This window comes from Temnothorax americanus, unplaced genomic scaffold, assembly GCF_048541705.1.
Source record: "Temnothorax americanus isolate GAGA-0224 unplaced genomic scaffold, ASM4854170v1 Scaffold40, whole genome shotgun sequence".
Taxonomy (NCBI): domain Eukaryota; kingdom Metazoa; phylum Arthropoda; class Insecta; order Hymenoptera; family Formicidae; genus Temnothorax; species Temnothorax americanus.
The window spans coordinates 952,160-969,339 of NW_027509548.1; the positions used below are offsets into that span (position 1 = coordinate 952,160).

The following is a 17,180-nucleotide window of genomic DNA, read 5'->3' on the forward strand; positions in this document are numbered from 1 at the left end:
GACCCAAACGGTAAGAAGACTGTCTGGGATTTAACAGATCGAATTCGTCTAAATACTGTGATCTGCAGGGCAACAATTTTCTCGAAAATCTTCGACAATTCAGGCAAATTTGCTATTGGTCTCGTGTCAGACGGAGATTGTAAGTTTCGAATTTTTGAATGTGGGCGAACTAGTGCCCGCTTCTATTTTAACGGGAACGTGGAAGTCTCCAACGATCGGTTGAGCAGCGCCGTAAGCACTCAAGAAATCACTGGCCAAGCAATACGTAGAATAAACAACGGAATGCCGTCCAAATTTGACGCATACGAGTGCAGAGGTGCAGTTATCAGAAGCCTATACACATCACACGGAAGCACGGCAGAGAATTTAAATTGCGGTCGTAATGTTGGTCGAGGAATCTGGGCCATGGCGGCGACACATTTAGCCCGTGAGCATGGCAGTTGAGCCCTAGAGACTTACGCAAAGTATACATTTAGCTGATCAGGTGTAAAAAAGTGTAGTAGAGAAACTTGTGTCTGCTTTACCAGACCCAGTCGCGCGAGTTTTCTCCATAGCTTAGCCGAGTCGGTAAGCGAATGAGAGTGCGATGATTCTGACGAGAGAGAGAGAGAGAGAGAGAGAGAGAGAGAGAGAGAGAGAGAGAGACTATTTGCGTGTCTTAATGCACAGTTCTCCGGGGCGAAGCCCGGCGGGGCATGCTAGTATTATCTATATATATAAAAATGAATGTATGTATGTATGTATGTATGTATGTATGTATGTATGTATGTATGTCTTTTATACACTCTTGAACTATTCGACCAAATTTTTACCAAAAGTATATAAAATAGGGGTAGAATTTCCCGGGAGTGCCTTAAAGTGTATAATTTTTCGTTACTGATTTTCTGGAAACCGGTTTTTTTAATTCTTTCAATGTTTCGGGAAATAATTGACCGAATCTCAAAGAATTGTATATGAAGTAAGGGTAGAATTTTTCGGGGATTGCCATGATGTGTATAATTATTTGTTACCAATTTTTTTTGGAAATCGGTATCAGAAATTTTTCCAATTTTTTGGGAATTAATTGACCAAATCGCAAAGAATTATATATGAAGTAAGGGTAAAATTTTACGTGGAGCGCCATGATGTGTACAGTTTTTGTTACCGATTGTTTTGGAAACCAGTTTTTTTAATTTTTTCAATTTTTTGGAAAATAATTGTTGATTGAATCTCAAAGAATTATTCATGAAGTAAGGACAAAATTTCCCGAGGAATGCTATAAAGTGTACTATTTTTTGTTGCCGATCTTTTTGGAAACCGGTTCCAAGTGACCGAATCTCAAAGAATTGTATATAAAAACAGGGAGGGAAGGAAAGAGGGAGAGAGAGAAAAAGAGAGAAAAAGGGAGGGAGAGGGAGAGAGGAGTAGAGGAATAGAGGGAGATAAGAAGAGAAGGAAAAGAGAGAGAGAGAGAAACTATTTGTGTGTTTTACTACATATGTCCTCCGGGTAACCAGCTAGTATTTAATAAAAACAAAATTACAGATTTTCCTTGATCTAACAATTTAATCCTTGATCTAACAAAGTTTTGTTATTTAGAACAGTATTTGTTACATTATTCTGAATAGAATGGAAATATCCATGCAGCACAAAAAGAAATGATAAATCCTAGTTCGAGAATCATCAAATACAGATAAAATCTAGATAATAATTTGACCAGTTTCATTCAAATTACACTTCAGTATACACAACTTCTTTGCTAATATTCTTATTACAATTTTTGTTAAATTGTGTTTCTCAAATAAGAAATATAATTATTTCTCTTACCTCAGAATACGTTACGACTACCTCACCGGCAAGAGTGAGTCCCGATTGCGCACATTTCAAATCGGACACGACAATATTTCCCGATCGGACACATTCCCGATCGGACACGGTTCCGATTGGACACAGTTACTATCAGACACGGTGTCGATTGGACACGGTGCCGTTCAAACACGGTGCCGATCGGACACGGTGCCGTTCGGACACGGTGCCGATCGGACACAATCCCGATCGGACACAGTTACTATCGGACACATTTAGTTGCATTAAGACACGGTGCCGATCGGACACGGTGCCGTACGAACACGGTGCCGTTTGGACACGTTGCCGATTGGACACAATCCCGATCGGACACAATTACTATCGGACACATTTAGTTGCATTCGGACACGGTGTCAATGGGACATGGTTACTATCGGACACATTTAGTTGCATTTGGACACGGTGTCGATTGCACACGGTGCCGATTGCACACGGTCCCGATTGCACACGGTGCCGATTGCATACGGTGCCGATTGCACACGGTGGCGATTGCACACGGTGTTGATTGCACACGGTGTCGATTGCACACGGTGCCGATTGCACACAGTGGCGATTGCACACGGTGCCGATCGGACACGGTGGCGATCGAACACGGTGCCGTTCGGATACGGTGCCGATCGGGCACGGTATCGATCGGACACGGTGCCGTTTGGACTCGGTCACGTTTGGAAATAAAATACGAAAGTTTATGTATATGTTCGAGATTGTTAAAACAATAATACACTAAAAAACTACAGCATTACGCAAGGTTAAAAATCTATCATCGTATTATGTATTTATATCAAGAGTATGCGCGGAGCGAGACCAATCGTGACTCTTTAGAAGTTGCGAGTACTCAAGATGTTGAGATAAATTATTTACGGGTAGCACATTAAGCGGTAGTCAGAGCTACACATCTATATAAAAATACGTATTATACTGGCTGCGTTCCTTTTGGGCGCTCACGCGCTGTAAGCTGCTGTAAGCATCATTCAACATTCGTTGAACATCGAATATCAAACGAAAATAGAACGATGCTTACAGCGCGTAAGCGCCCAAAAGGAACGCACCCACTGTAATATCGTGTACAAACTTCAAGCACAGTATATACAGTAGCGCAACTCTCCTGATTTCTTGTTGTCTAAAATGGAGTGCGCGTGCGCGAAATAAGTAAGCGCCCACTAACACTATCTGAATGTCGTTCTCTGAACTTCTTTCTCAATTGCTCTTCCTTTCTTCGTTCTGCTCTGCTCCCTCTCAGAATTTAAATGGTCAGTTAAGTAAATGCCTATCTGTATTGGAACAAAAATTTGGAGAGAATTAGCTCAATTACCCACTGAATGCTATTGAGAGCTGTTCGAAGTGTTTGAAAAACTCTGAATAACTACGTTTGTGATGAAAGTGAAAAAAGTTTAGGAGTATAAAGTGGTTACAAACCTCAGAAGGTAGGATAATTATTCATAATCATTGTACTTAAAATCAGTCAAACTTAAATTAAGAATATCGTTTATCTATTTATCTTGTGAAACTAACTCTGTGATACTCTAATATCTAGAAAAAATTGCTGCTTGATTCTACGTTGTCTAAGAACGGTTACATTTCTGAAATACTTATTAAAATGCAAATTTCTGGCTGAAACAGACGTCAGATAATTCAGATATCGACTTCACAAAAGATAGTGGTGTCGATTTTGAAATGTCCAGCATGCATTCCACAATACAATACAGATTGTAAGTTATCATATAACAGCGTTTTATGAGTTAATTCAGAATTTATATTAAAAGTAATGATTTTTTTTTCTTGTAAGGAAGGCTCATGGTTGAAACTATAATACTTCCACCGTTTGACTTTTTAGTAAATTGCGGAAAGATAACATATTCTCTCAGCAACATATTTATCTAAAAAGATACAAGTACGTATTATATCATCTTACTTACAAAAAATTAATACGTCATTTAATATTAAGGTAGTCGTCTCGTCAGGGCATGTATTAGATAAAGTTTTCGATTTTGGATTTTATATCAAATTATATGATCAGCTTTGCAGTCGATTTTTTCTGTGGCTCCTTACCGACTATTTACTCTAGAAAATCGATCTCGAAAATCACAACGTTTGCATTACTTCATACAGACGGCCAGAAAAAGGAGGCTCTATCACGGTTTCAATCACATATTTTTCGCATTTTTCGATTAGATGAAGTGAGAAAGAAACATTGCTTTTTGTACATTAGATTCCAAAGAATCCGATGCAACCATAAAATATATAGTTTACCGGAGATTTCGCTGCTAATTTTTTAGTTTATTTTAGTGAAAATGCGGTAATCGAGCAGACATTTTTTGGTCGAGGTAAGGTTGGGAAGACTTGGCAAGCCGCTGGCTAATCACTGTAGTTGCAGGTTATGAGGCTCGTCTTTCTTAGCGGAATTGGACAGTAATTGACACCCCTGTCATGCGTTTTGAAACCCTTTCTCAGTAATTGTCAAAATTCAATCGAAAAGGAGATGTAACCTCACTTGTAACCTTTCTCGACGACTCGCATGATCAGCCGATCAAAACGGAGTCAAATGAGAAAAATCACATAATTTGGAAAAAGTAACATACTTTGGCACGTATGAAATTTTACACCATAATTCATAAAATTATTTTTCCCTTAGCAAAAATTGCCTGAAATATATTTCTGAACGTGAAAACCTACAAACAGTCACATGACTAGCACGTAGTGAGACGCCTACCTTAATGTGGCATATTATCAAATATTTTATTTTAATTAATATAATTTAAATCGACCTGACTGGCAATATATATAACGTCTTTCCGATATGAACATTGAAAAACTGTGAGCCAACTTGGTTTGTCGGATTCACACAGCACTTTTTTCAGATCGATATCGAGACATTATTAATTTCGACCATAGTTTTGGTCCGTTGATGTTATTTCTAAATTAAATAGTTTTTAATTTTATTGCGAAAAATATTACCCCAGCCAGGGTTTGAACCTGGAACCTCCCGTATACCGTGCGGGTGTCGTGCCAATTCGACCACTGGGGCTGTGGTAATATTTATCGCAATAACAACTGTAAGATGGAGCACCGATTACTAGGTCGACGGTGTATAATAAACAGAATAATAAATTTCTTTCGCCAGTATATAGAATAACAATTAAAGTAATTTAAATCGACCTGACTGGCAATATATATAACGTCTTTCCGATATGAACATTGAAAAACTGTGAGCCAACTTGGTTTGTCGGATTCACACAGCACTTTTTTCAGATCGATATCGAGACATTATTAATTTCGACCATAGTTTTGGTCCGTTGATGTAATTTCTAAATTAAATAGTTTTTAATTTTATTGCGAAAAATATTACCCCAGCCAGGGTTTGAACCTGGAACCTCCCGTATACCGTGCGGGTGTCGTGCCAATTCGACCACTGGGGCTGTGGTAATATTTATCGCAATAACAACTGTAAGATGGAGCACCGATTACTAGGTCGACGGTGTATAATAAACAGAATAATAAATTTCTTTCGCCAGTATATAGAATAACAATTAAAGTAATTTAAATCGACCTGACTGGCAATATATATAACGTCTTTCCGATATGATACCTAGTAATCGGTGCTCCATCTTACAGTTGTTATTGCGATAAATATTACCACAGCCCCAGTGGTCAAATTGGCACGACACCCGCACGGTATACGGGAGGTTCCAGGTTCAAACCCTGGCTGGGGTAATATTTTTTCGCAATAAAATTAAAAACTATTTAATTTAGAAATTACATCAACGGACCAAAACTATGGTCGAAATTAATAATGTCTCGATATCGATCTGAAAAAAGTGCTGTGTGAATCCGACAAACCAAGTTGGCTCACAGTTTTTCAATGTTCATATCGGAAAGACGTTATATATATTGCCAGTCAGGTCGATTTAAATTACTTTAATTGTTATTCTATATACTGGCGAAAGAAATTTATTATTCTGTTTATTATACACCGTCGACCTAGTAATCGGTGCTCCATCTTACAGTTGTTATTGCGATAAATATTACCACAGCCCCAGTGGTCGAATTGGCACGACACCCGCACGGTATACGGGAGGTTCCAGTTTCAAACCCTGGCTGGGGTAATATTTTTCGCAATAAAATTAAAAACTATTTAATTTAGAAATTACATCAACGGACCAAAACTATGGTCGAAATTAATAATGTCTCGATATCGATCTGAAAAAAGTGCTGTGTGAATCCGACAAACCAAGTTGGCTCACAGTTTTTCAATGTTCATATCGGAAAGACGTTATATATATTGCCAGTCAGGTCGATTTAAATTACTTTAATTGTTATTCTATATACTGGCGAAAGAAATTTATTATTCTGTTTATTATACACCGTCGACCTAGTAATCGGTGCTCCATCTTACAGTTGTTATTGCGATAAATATTACCACAGCCCCAGTGGTCGAATTGGCACGACACCCGCACGGTATACGGCAGGTTCCAGTTTCAAACCCTGGCTGGGGTAATATTTTTCGCAATAAAATTAAAAACTATTTAATTTAGAAATTACATCAACGGACCAAAACTATGGTCGAAATTAATAATGTCTCGATATCGATCTGAAAAAGTGCTGTGTGAATCCGACAAACCAAGTTGGCTCACAGTTTTTCAATGTTCATATCGGAAAGACGTTATATATATTGCCAGTCAGGTCGATTTAAATTACTTTAATTGTTATTCTATATACTGGCGAAAGAAATTTATTATTCTGTTTATTATACACCGTCGACCTAGTAATCGGTGCTCCATCTTACAGTTGTTATTGCGATAAATATTACCACAGCCCCAGTGGTCGAATTGGCACGACACCCGCACGGTATACGGGAGGTTCCAGGTTCAAACCCTGGCTGGGGTAATATTTTTCGCAATAAAATTAAAAACTATTTAATTTAGAAATTACATCAACGGACCAAAACTATGGTCGAAATTAATAATGTCTCGATATCGATCTGAAAAAAGTGCTGTGTGAATCCGACAAACCAAGTTGGCTCACAGTTTTTCAATGTTCATATCGGAAAGACGTTATATATATTGCCAGTCAGGTCGATTTAAATTACTTTAATTGTTATTCTATATACTGGCGAAAGAAATTTATTATTCTCTTTAAATAATATATTGTTGCGGAATTTATAGATATCTCGTTTCGATATAACAATAACAGCTAGTGCTCGGCGATGCACAAAATCTAAACGCAATACCGAGCAAAAAGGATTTTAAAATTTATATGATAGAAACAAAGTATGGAGATCCACATTTAGACACGGGTATTCCACCTTCTTTTGCGACAATAAAATCTGAAATGATTCTAGGCAAAAACCGCCAGTTTTTCATTGAAATAGGACGACCGACGGAAGTATATTTCTCTTTATCCCGGCTCAATCAACTTTATAACATACGGAATAAGGTAACTCAACAAAGAATGTATAACATATTCGTATATATTTTCAACAGTTCTAAATTATATCAATGTTCTAGGTATTATCGTGTTTTATTGATGACGACGTGCAAGTACCTACAGAGAAGAATGAAACTACGGATATGGATTCGCAAAATATAGCAGTGCCGACGAAATCGAGAAAATTCAGTGTACCTTATTTACATTTAAATACAAGACAGGTTGATTGTATTATCCTTAAAGACTGACACCGGAGCAGAAATTATTACCAGTTTAGCATCGTTAAACGGAAACCTATCGACACTAGCTTCTAAGACTAGACAGAATATATTCAAATCTATCCATAGATTCTTTCATTGTATCTGCTATCTTAAATAAGAATATCAAAGTGCTATTAAATCCATGGTGTTGCAATTTCGTATGTGGATTTTTGTATGTGGACTTTTGCTTACTCGGATCAGAACGGCTCTTAGGAGAAATTTTATAAATTTATAAACGCAATGCTCAATCCGGCGTATGGGAATCATCGAGATAATATAATACATATGTCCATTATTCTATCCAGACACATTTTATATAAGCCATTTACTGCCAATTGATTGATGCATATCTATCGAAGTACATATAGACTCTCATTCGATGAAGCATTAACGGAACGCGCGGAAGCGCGTCCGAATTCCGAAATACAACGATCGTCGCTGCTTCTCCGAAGTAACAATACTCGACCACTCTTTCGGGGACACTTATATATTTTTATAATATATCATATTAGGTATACATTGATTATTTTGCATATAAAATTTTATTTTGCATGTCTGTATATGTACGATAAATATGTCGCTTTATATTATACGAATTGTTTGTTATAACAATTAATGATACAATATTTTAAATCTGTATACCAATTTAGTAATATAAGCATTAATCGATATAGGAGTCATGGATACTTCTATTTTATATTTTCCTATATTTATATTTCTAATTTCAGTGTTTATAATCCTAATATTCTGTCTGTAACATCGGATAAGAAAGAATCTTTCATAATCTATCCGAAAACAGTTTCTGCATCAGAGAGAACATAAAATGGATTAGTATATACATTTCTTATCCTTCAAATACAAAGGAATTATTTTTATATTCTATAAGAAATTGCAATGCATTCGAAATAGCGCTTAGATAGAGCTTTATTAGAATACTACCTAACATAATTTCGAATATATTACGAATTTTTATGGAGTAGAAAAGTGATTTTTTTGTATCTGAAGAAGAACTCAGAATTGGTGACATAAAAAAGAATTTCTTTTGAACTTTTAAGAGTTCTTTTGGGACAGAAATGATATACAGAAAAAGTACTTTAAAAATTTTTTAAATTAAAAATTTAAAAAGAATTTCTTTTCAATCCTCCGTGCTATCCGGAAACATATCGTCGTATTAAAAATTAAAATTTCATTTATTGCATTTTAAATTAAGCATTAATATAGTGTATCTTATTTTTATTTTGGATGCATAATTAAAAATCATTCGTTTATTTCATTTAATGTAATAAAACTATCTTAAATTAAATATGTTATAATTATAATTGTTTTCTTATAAAAATAATGTATAAAATATTATATTTTGCTTTTCGGTTGTTCAATATATGTTATATAACATTATATTTTCTAATAATTTACCTCAATACATTTTGCACGGGGGGTATGAGGCGCTCCCCGGATTTGCGATTGGTCAACAAATTTTCTCGAAGGACCAGAAGGCCCGTGCCCTCGCGAAAGTGAATAAAGCGAAGCAAGCAAGCGAATATAAAAAAAATGCGAAGCGACTCACCGTGTCGTTGCCCGGCGCCTCCTGGGTGTCGACGTCGTCCTCCTGTTGGCGAGATCTCTGGCGTGCAAGGCGAAAGCATGCAACAGTCCGGTATAGCAAGCGGGCACGGACAGGCAGGTATAGCAAGCAGGCACAGATAGGCAGGGTATCAAGCGATTAGGCCTTCGTAGTCTGCGATGGGCGACCGAGCACTCCAAGTTTGCACATGCAAAATGGTAACGTGTGAGCTTCACGACGTTCGACTGATGAGTCCCTCTTTTCGGCGTTCTCCGGCTCGCGCACTTGTGAAGTACGGCGCGAGCGAGTACCGAATTCTTCTCATAATTGGGGATGCCACCCGTGGGCGGGCAGCACGAGTCGGGTGAGTCGCGCGAATATCGACAAGTGTACTAATCGCGATCCACCGACGTTTCGCTAATAGGCGCGATAATTAAACCCGGTATAACTAATCAATACAAGAACCGTACAATTAATAATGTGAAGCGACAACACGAAATCGATCCTATAATTAGCTACTATTTACACTATGATACACGGCGGTGCGCCAAACACATTTATATTATTCAATCTGCAATCACATTTATATAATTTTATTTTTTCTCATTTTTGAATTTTTTCCTTATTTTTAATAGATACATAATAAATATTTATCGGGGACTTCCGTTTCCGGAACATCAGAGGTGACAGGTGTGAGGGTGTGCGTAAGGAAAGGATAGAAAAGTGAGAGTTGAAGGAGGCAAAGGAGGGAGAGAGGGACAGAGCGAGGAGGTGTGGAGGTAAGGGAGCAAGGAGGAGGAGGGGTGAGTGGTGGAGTAGCGGGTAGAAAGGAACGAAGGGTAGAAAAGTGGAGAGTCAAGGCTTTCACACATAAAATGCCGTAAGGACGTAAAACGTAAGCATAAAAAAATTGATCAATCCCAATCAAGTATTTTCCCCTACTGTGGTTACGGACAGCACAATACTTGATTGGGATTGGTCGATTTTCTTACGCTTACGTTTTACGTTCTTACGCGTTTTTATGTGTGAAGGCCTTCACATAGGCGGGTTGGGCACAAAGATAGCGGGAGTAGAGGGGTGACGCAGTAGGCGACTGGAGCCGCGTGCTCAACGCGCGGTGGGGCATGAACGTTGGTGGGAGTAGAGGGACGACTCAACGGGAGATTAGAGACAAGGTAGGACAAGCGAGGCAGGGCATAGAGTATAGGATATAGGGAGAAGTGAATTAGATAGAATAAAGAGTAAGAGGGATAGGCATAGGTAAGAGCGGCAAATGGAGTTAGGGGAGGAAATAGGAATAGAAAGTGAACAGCAGGGAAATAAAGGAAAGAGAGAGAAGGCGAAGGGGAGAAAAAAGCGAGAGGCAGGCCAACAAAGGCGGAGGGGCTTGCAAGACAGAGAGAAAGAACGGATAGCTTAGGGTCTGTCCTGGATCTCATACAGAAAAGGAAAAGGAAAGATATAGAGGAAGAAGCGACGGCTAGAGCAGAAAAGGAACTGTTGGATAGGTTTAACGAAACAAGGAAAGTGAATAGGTCACCACCAGCGAAGATTAAAAAAGGTGAGAAGTGTAAAGAAAGCATGGAGACAAAGGAGCTGTTGAAGAAGATTTTAAGGAAAATGGAGGTGCAAAGAGGAGGAAAGAAAAATAGATAAAGAGGAGATAAGGAATGGTATAAAAGACGAAATTAGGGGACTAAAGGAGGAATTGAAGAGAAGAGAAGAAATGTGAAGAAACAAAAGAAAAAGCTAGAGGAAAGAGTAAGAAAACTAGAGGAAAAGGTAGAGGAAAGGTTAAAAAGTTTGGAGGAAAAAGCAAGTGAGAGAAAGGAGGAGAGAAAGGAGAGGTAGGAAAAGGAGAGGAGGAGATGGTGGGGAGGATGAAAGAGTTGGAGAGAAGGTTGATAAGGAAGGAGAAGGAAGAGTGAAGAAGGAATGTAGTGATAAGGGGATTAGAAGTAAAAGAAGGAGGGAGAAGACAAGAGGTTGAAAAGCTATTGGAGGGAATAGGAGCCAAAGTAAAAGCATTAGAAGTAAAGAAAAATAGGGGGGGATGTGGATAAGGAAGGGAAATGGTGTTGCTGAAGTTAGAGAATTAAGAGCAAAAATGGGAAGTGATGGAAAAAAAGAGGAGACTGGTGGGCAGAAAAGAGAGAATAACGGAGGACCTGTCGTGGGAGGAAAGAAGGATGAATTGGAAACTGAGAGAGATAGCGAGAAGAGAGGAAAGAGAGGAAAGGAGGGCGTGGATAAAAGCAGGCAGAATAAGGTTGGAAAATATATGGTGAAGATGGGATATGAGGAGGAGGTGCTAAAGTATGAAAGGGAAAAGGTAAGAAAGGAGAGCGGAGGAGAGAAGGAAGAGGAGGGAGGCAAGGCAGGAGAGAGAGAAGAAGGAATGGGGATGGGGGAGATAATAGGGGAAGAGGAGAAAGGAATGATAGCAGAGAAGGCAAAGAAGGAGGTCAGAAGAAAGGTGGAGGGAAGAAGGAGGTCAGTGTGGAGGATAGTATTCTGGAACGTAGCTGGTTTGGAAAACAAAGATAGGAGGTTTGGGAGGGGCTAAAGAAAGAAGATGTGATAGTCTTGGTAGAGACCTGGATAGAAGAAAAGGGCTGGGAAAGAATAAAAGGGAGGATGCCACAGGATATGAAATGGGGAGTGCAAATGGCGGGAAGAAGAACAAAAAGGAAGAGCAATAGAAGGGATGATAATGGGAATAAGAAAGGGGGTTAAAAGAGAAGGGAACGGAAATGGAATTTGACAAGGAGGGAATGATATGGGAACGGTTAGGATAAATGACGAGAACTGGGAAGATTATAGGGGTGTAATGCAAAGAAGGAGGGAATGGAGGAGACTTACAGGAACTAGGGCATTTTATGGAAGAGAAAGAGGAAAGAAGATTTACGATAATTGGAGAAGATTTCAAATGCAAGGACGGGGCAGGAAGGGGGGAGAGTAGAGGAGGAGGAGGGGGAGAGGGCTAAGGAGGGAGGAAGAAAATCAAAAGATAAAAGATGGATAGAGAGGGGAGGTTGCTGGTGAAATGTGTAGAGGAAGAGAGGGTGGGAGATATTCAATGGGAATGTGAGAGGGGATGAGGAGGGGAAATTTACATTTACGGGAGAAAGAGGGAAGACAGTGATAGACTATGTGATAGGGGATGGAGAGAAAGGGAGAAAATCGAGAGCATGACGGTGGGGGATAGAGTAGACTCAGACCATCATCCCTTGGAAATGACGGTATGGGGGAGCATGGAGGAGGACAGAGGGGGAAAGTGGAAGAAAAAAAACAGGGGAGTGTGGAATGAGGAAGGAGTAATGATGTTCAAAGAAAGAATAGGGGAATGAATGAATGACCTTTATTAGCTTTCTCAGCTATTTTTACATACTACATATTTATACATATAACAGAACGTACTCTTTTAGCACACGTTTGAACATTTTTAGTTCTTCGCATCTTTTAATTTCGGCTGGTAGTGCGTTATACATTTTTACTCCTTCATAGAAAATTTTTTTTTGCGCATTTCTCGTCCTACGAAACACTATTGCTATATCGCCGGTTTGTCTGGTTTGCCTATCAGTGTTCTTTCCCACTAATTCTAGACGGTCTTTTAATTGTTCCGGTAACATGTTGTTCACCGCTTTAAAGATAAATGTACACACATTATAATATAGCCTCTGTCTTATGGACATAAACTGCAGCGCTTGCAGCATATGCTCCACTTTGGTATATCTATTGCATTGCAGTATGACTCTCATAGCTCGATTTTGCGCTTTTTGCAGCCTGGTTAGCTCCGTTTCACTCATGTCAATTAGTAACGTTGCACAATACTCAAAATGAGGAGCTATGATTGTCTTATATATCGTGCATCTGGTATAAGCCGATATATAACTACCTATTCTATTAAGAAAACTCGTTTTTTTTTCCTATTTTCTTTAGCATATAATCACAGTGATCTCTAAATCTAAGCCTATCGTCAATCATTATACCTAGGTATTTCATCATTTCGACACGCTCTATCTCAGTTCCATCTAAGCATGTCAACATAATATTACCTCTTAGCTCTTTTCTTACACTTCTAATTATCATATATTTCGTTTTCCCTGCATTCATTTTTAACTTATTTATATTCATCCACTTTTCTCTCTCTCTCTCTCTCTCTCTCTCTCTCTCTCTCTCTCTCTTTCTCTCTCTCTCTCTCTCTCTCTACTATAACAAACATCGAATTCATTTTCCTTTCTAGTTCTGCGCTACTTTCTCCCTCTACATATATTAAAGTATCATCGGCAAACATTTTTATCTTACACTCTTCTGGACAGACTTTGATTATATCATTTATGTAAAGTATAAATAACAAAGGTCCCAATACAGATCCCTGTGGAACTCCATATTCCGTTGCCATTAATTTTGACCATTTATTATTAAATCTCACCTTCTGAGTTCTATTCGTTAGATATGAATTAAACCATTCAAGAACTTTACCTCTGATTCCATATTGATATAATTTCCTAGTAATCTTTCCCTATCTACTGTTTCAAACGCTCGCTTCAGATCCATGAAAATTACCCCCACCATTCTCCCTTCACTAACTATCAGTTTCCATTCGTCTATAACAGTTTGTATCGCTGTTTCACATGAATAGTGTTTTCTAAAGCCCGATTGATGTTCAGTTATAATACTATTATTTTCTAAATATAATTCAATTTGCTCTTTTACTACTAATTCTAGCACTTTCTCAAATATAGGTAACACATTAATAGGCCTAAATTCACTCGCCTTCTTGGCTTTATCTACTTTTGGAATCGGTATTATTGTAGACGTTTTCCAACTTTCTGGACAGCAACCATCTCTCAGAGAGTTATTTATTATATCAACAAATTCCTCTTTTATTACGCAAAACGTTGCTTTTAATATATCGCTAGTTATTCCCTCTTCCGTACCTTTCTTTTGTGGCAGTCCCTTAACAATTTTCTCTAGCTGTTCTATCGTGATATTCTCAAAATTTTCCATAGTTTCCATATTTTCTATAGCATAAATAATTCTTTTACCTGCGCCTGTAGGCTTATCCTCGATTATAGATTTTATTATACTATTAATACTCTGTATATAATATAAGTTAAATTTATCCGCTATATTGCACCTTGTTGTACTATAATCTATGTTATCTAATATTTCAAAATCTATATCTTCTATTTTTTTTGCATATACTGGCTCGCCTCTAATAATTTCTTTTAAAGTTTTCCACATAGTCGTAGGATTTTCCTTATTAAAATCTATCATATTTTCATAATATTCTTTCTTTTTCATCCTAATTAATTTTACTACTGCATTTCTATTAACTTTAAATTGCAACCAGCTTTGTTCTGTATTGGCATACATTGCTTGCCTAAATGCCTCATCCCTCCTATCCGCAGCTTCTCTTATTTCATCTGAGAACCATTTTTTCCCTTCCCACACTTTCGGAATTCTAGATTTTCTCTTCGGTGCCATTATATCTAACGCGTCTACTATACTATTGACAAATTTTTCTGCTCTCTCACTCACACCCATACATACACACTGCCAACCCTGACTTTCCTGTAATTTATTTTTTACTAACATAACAAATTTTTCTTCATCAAACTCTTTGTAATTCCTAGCGCTAAATTCTCTATATTTACTTTCACTTTTATTCACACTCAACTCAACTTCCAGCCACGCATGGTCCGTAATTTTAGGCTCATGAATTACTTGCACTGTTTTATTATTATTAGCAAAGATTAGATCTATAATTGTTTGACTGTCTTTCGTGATTCTCGTCGGTTCATTTACATACTGCTTCATACCCAGACTTAACATTGTCGTTTGCAGTTTCTTCGCATAAAACGAGTCCGTCCTAAGATCTATATTAAAATCTCCTATTACCATGCATTCTCCCTTTATTATTAACTCCTCTACTATATCCTCGAAAAATCTTATAAATCCGCGTGCGATGCGCTAGGTGAGTGATATATTACCACCATCACTCCTTTATATAATTTATCTTTTACTTCTACCGCGACACACCAACAATTCGATTCTAATTTTCTTACTAACACTGTCTCGTAAACAATATCATTCCTTACATATAGAACAACGCCTCCTGTATTTCTATTCTCAGCATTACATCTAGTTATACTATAACCAGAAACGTTCACTTCACTGTCTTCAATATCCTCGGTCAATCTGGTCTCCGAAAATGCTAAGAACGCAGGATATATTTTCTTCATAATCCGATGTTGAATCTCATCCTTATGCGCTGTCAAGCTCTGCGCATTTGTATACAGTAAAATTTCTTCTTTCTTCTGTCGTTGCTATTCTTCTTCCCAGCCTGCTCTCCTCTTCTCTTCCTGTAACGCCCTTATAAAGGTCGGACATTCCCGGCTAATAGCTTCATGGTCGTCATTTATCTTCAAATTGTATGTTCGATTTTTGAACATACAGTTCACACACTTTTTCTCCGTCGCTGTACAAACACGCGAGTTATGATTCCCCGCGCATTTGTAGCATGTTTCTTCTCTCTTACAATTTTTCGCGATATGAAAATATCCCCAGCACTTGAAACATCTTTTGACACTGATGTGATCAAATGCAGGACATTTTTTCCATCCTACATTTAATTTTGCTTTCTGCAATATCATCTCATGTGTTTCTTCATCTACTTCCACTATTATTGATCCTTCTTCATTTCCTCTTCTTTGATCATTCTTTACTTTGACCATTCTCTTCACAATTCGCATATTTACTGTATCTATTTTATTTTGCTTCTTTATCGTACTTATAAGTTTATTATCATCTAAGTTCATCTCTTCTATATTTATATTAATAACTTTCACCTTTGGTTTTGACTTAGATGACTCCGTTACTTTATAATTCTCTCCCAGTTTAGCCTGAACTGTCTCTTTCAGCTTTTTTGCCTCCTCTCCAGTTTCACATCCCATGATTACTACTCCTTTGCTTCCTTTTTTTAACTTCGTTATTCTCATTGCCATATTCTTTATATCTACCTTTTCCTTAATCACTTTTTTTGTGTCTTCACTCTCCTGTTGCACTTTTGGCTTAACAATTATAAGACTTTCTTTCTTCTTTTCTTTAACCGCTTCACTGTAGCTTCTTTGCGTTCCTGCCTTCGATCCATACTCTATTCCCTGTATTATTTTCTTCAAGTTTTCCAGCTCTTGTTTAACATTACTTAATTCTTCATGAACTACCTCCTTAATCATTATTTTAATTTCATTTTTACGCAGCGTTTCATCTTTTATTTCTTTGACAGTTCTTATAATCCAGTCTACTTTTATATCCATGCTTGATCCTTTACTTCCACTGCTCGATGTTGTGAACGCTCCTGTAGATCCTGTAGATCCTGTAGATCCTGTAGATGATGTCCTGTCTCTCCCTGCCGCCGGCACCTTCTCACTATCAATTACGAATTCCTCATATGGGCCTTTACACGGCACGTACTCTTGGTTTCTATCGATAATTTTATGCTTATTTACACATCCCGGATGGTAAAAAAGCTTTGGGCAAATTTTACATTTAACGGCTCTGCTCTTAATCGCCTTCTTACATGCCGAGCATCGATACTCGGCGTATTCCTCGTTCATTCTGCTAATATCGGCAGAGACAGTTATTTGACTCGTCACTATAACACGTCACTTTCACACGTCAGCGTTTTGTGTTCGTCGCCGATGTCTACCTGTCGTACGAGCAGGCTTCGATGACCTCTGTACGAAATGCAGTTCTCGTGTCTATGTATCAACATATTCCGCCTAGATAACACTCATGGCTACCCCTGGTCTATGAAGATCTTCGTTACACAACTTTTTAACACTCTCCCTCACTTCTAAACCACCCAAAAATTAACACTTTTACGGAGCGATGTTTCACACGTCTGCTTCTGCTGAAGAATATAAGCATAAGAATATAAATAATAATATATGAAATATTATACTAATAATAATAGTATATATATGTTATATATAAATATATATTATATAAAATAAGTCAGGAATAAATGTAAAATAAGTATATATATATATATATATATAACACACATATAATATATATAG

At 37.7% G+C, this 17,180-nt stretch overlaps 2 protein-coding genes and 2 long non-coding RNA genes across 5 annotated transcripts in view; 1 reads left to right on the forward strand and 3 right to left on the reverse strand.

Moving 5' to 3' along the window:
• Positions 1-9,354, reverse strand: part of LOC143902856 (uncharacterized) — a 40,216-nt gene extending 30,862 nt beyond the window's left edge. Inside the window, exon 1 of the long non-coding RNA XR_013258515.1 lies at positions 9,094-9,354. This is a non-coding gene — a long non-coding RNA (uncharacterized LOC143902856). The remainder of the gene's footprint in view (positions 1-9,093) is intronic.
• LOC143902843 (uncharacterized) lies at positions 1,966-8,105 on the forward strand. 2 transcript variants are annotated; one of them, XR_013258505.1, is made up of 5 exons: positions 1,966-3,269; positions 3,380-3,554; positions 3,632-3,736; positions 7,184-7,278; positions 7,350-8,105. It is a non-coding gene; the product is annotated as an uncharacterized LOC143902843 (long non-coding RNA). The 2 variants fall into 2 exon arrangements; XR_013258506.1 differs by having other exon boundaries at positions 3,636-3,736.
• A 3,086-nt stretch (positions 9,355-12,440) lies between the features above and the next one.
• LOC143902845 (uncharacterized) lies at positions 12,441-15,043 on the reverse strand. The gene is made up of 2 exons (XM_077416026.1): positions 13,304-15,043; positions 12,441-13,239 (listed from the first exon to the last, which is right to left on the reverse strand). The coding sequence occupies exon 1, from the start codon at positions 14,998-15,000 to the stop codon at positions 13,543-13,545; it is 1,458 nt and encodes a 485-aa protein (XP_077272152.1). The 5' UTR covers positions 15,001-15,043; the 3' UTR covers positions 12,441-13,239; positions 13,304-13,542.
• Positions 15,044-15,090: 47 nt separating this feature from the next.
• Positions 15,091-16,810, reverse strand: LOC143902776 (uncharacterized). The gene has a single exon (XM_077415956.1). It carries the CDS (start codon positions 16,713-16,715, stop codon positions 15,426-15,428), a length of 1,290 nt encoding a protein of 429 aa, XP_077272082.1. The 5' UTR covers positions 16,716-16,810; the 3' UTR covers positions 15,091-15,425.
• Between the last annotated feature and the right edge of the window lie 370 nt (positions 16,811-17,180).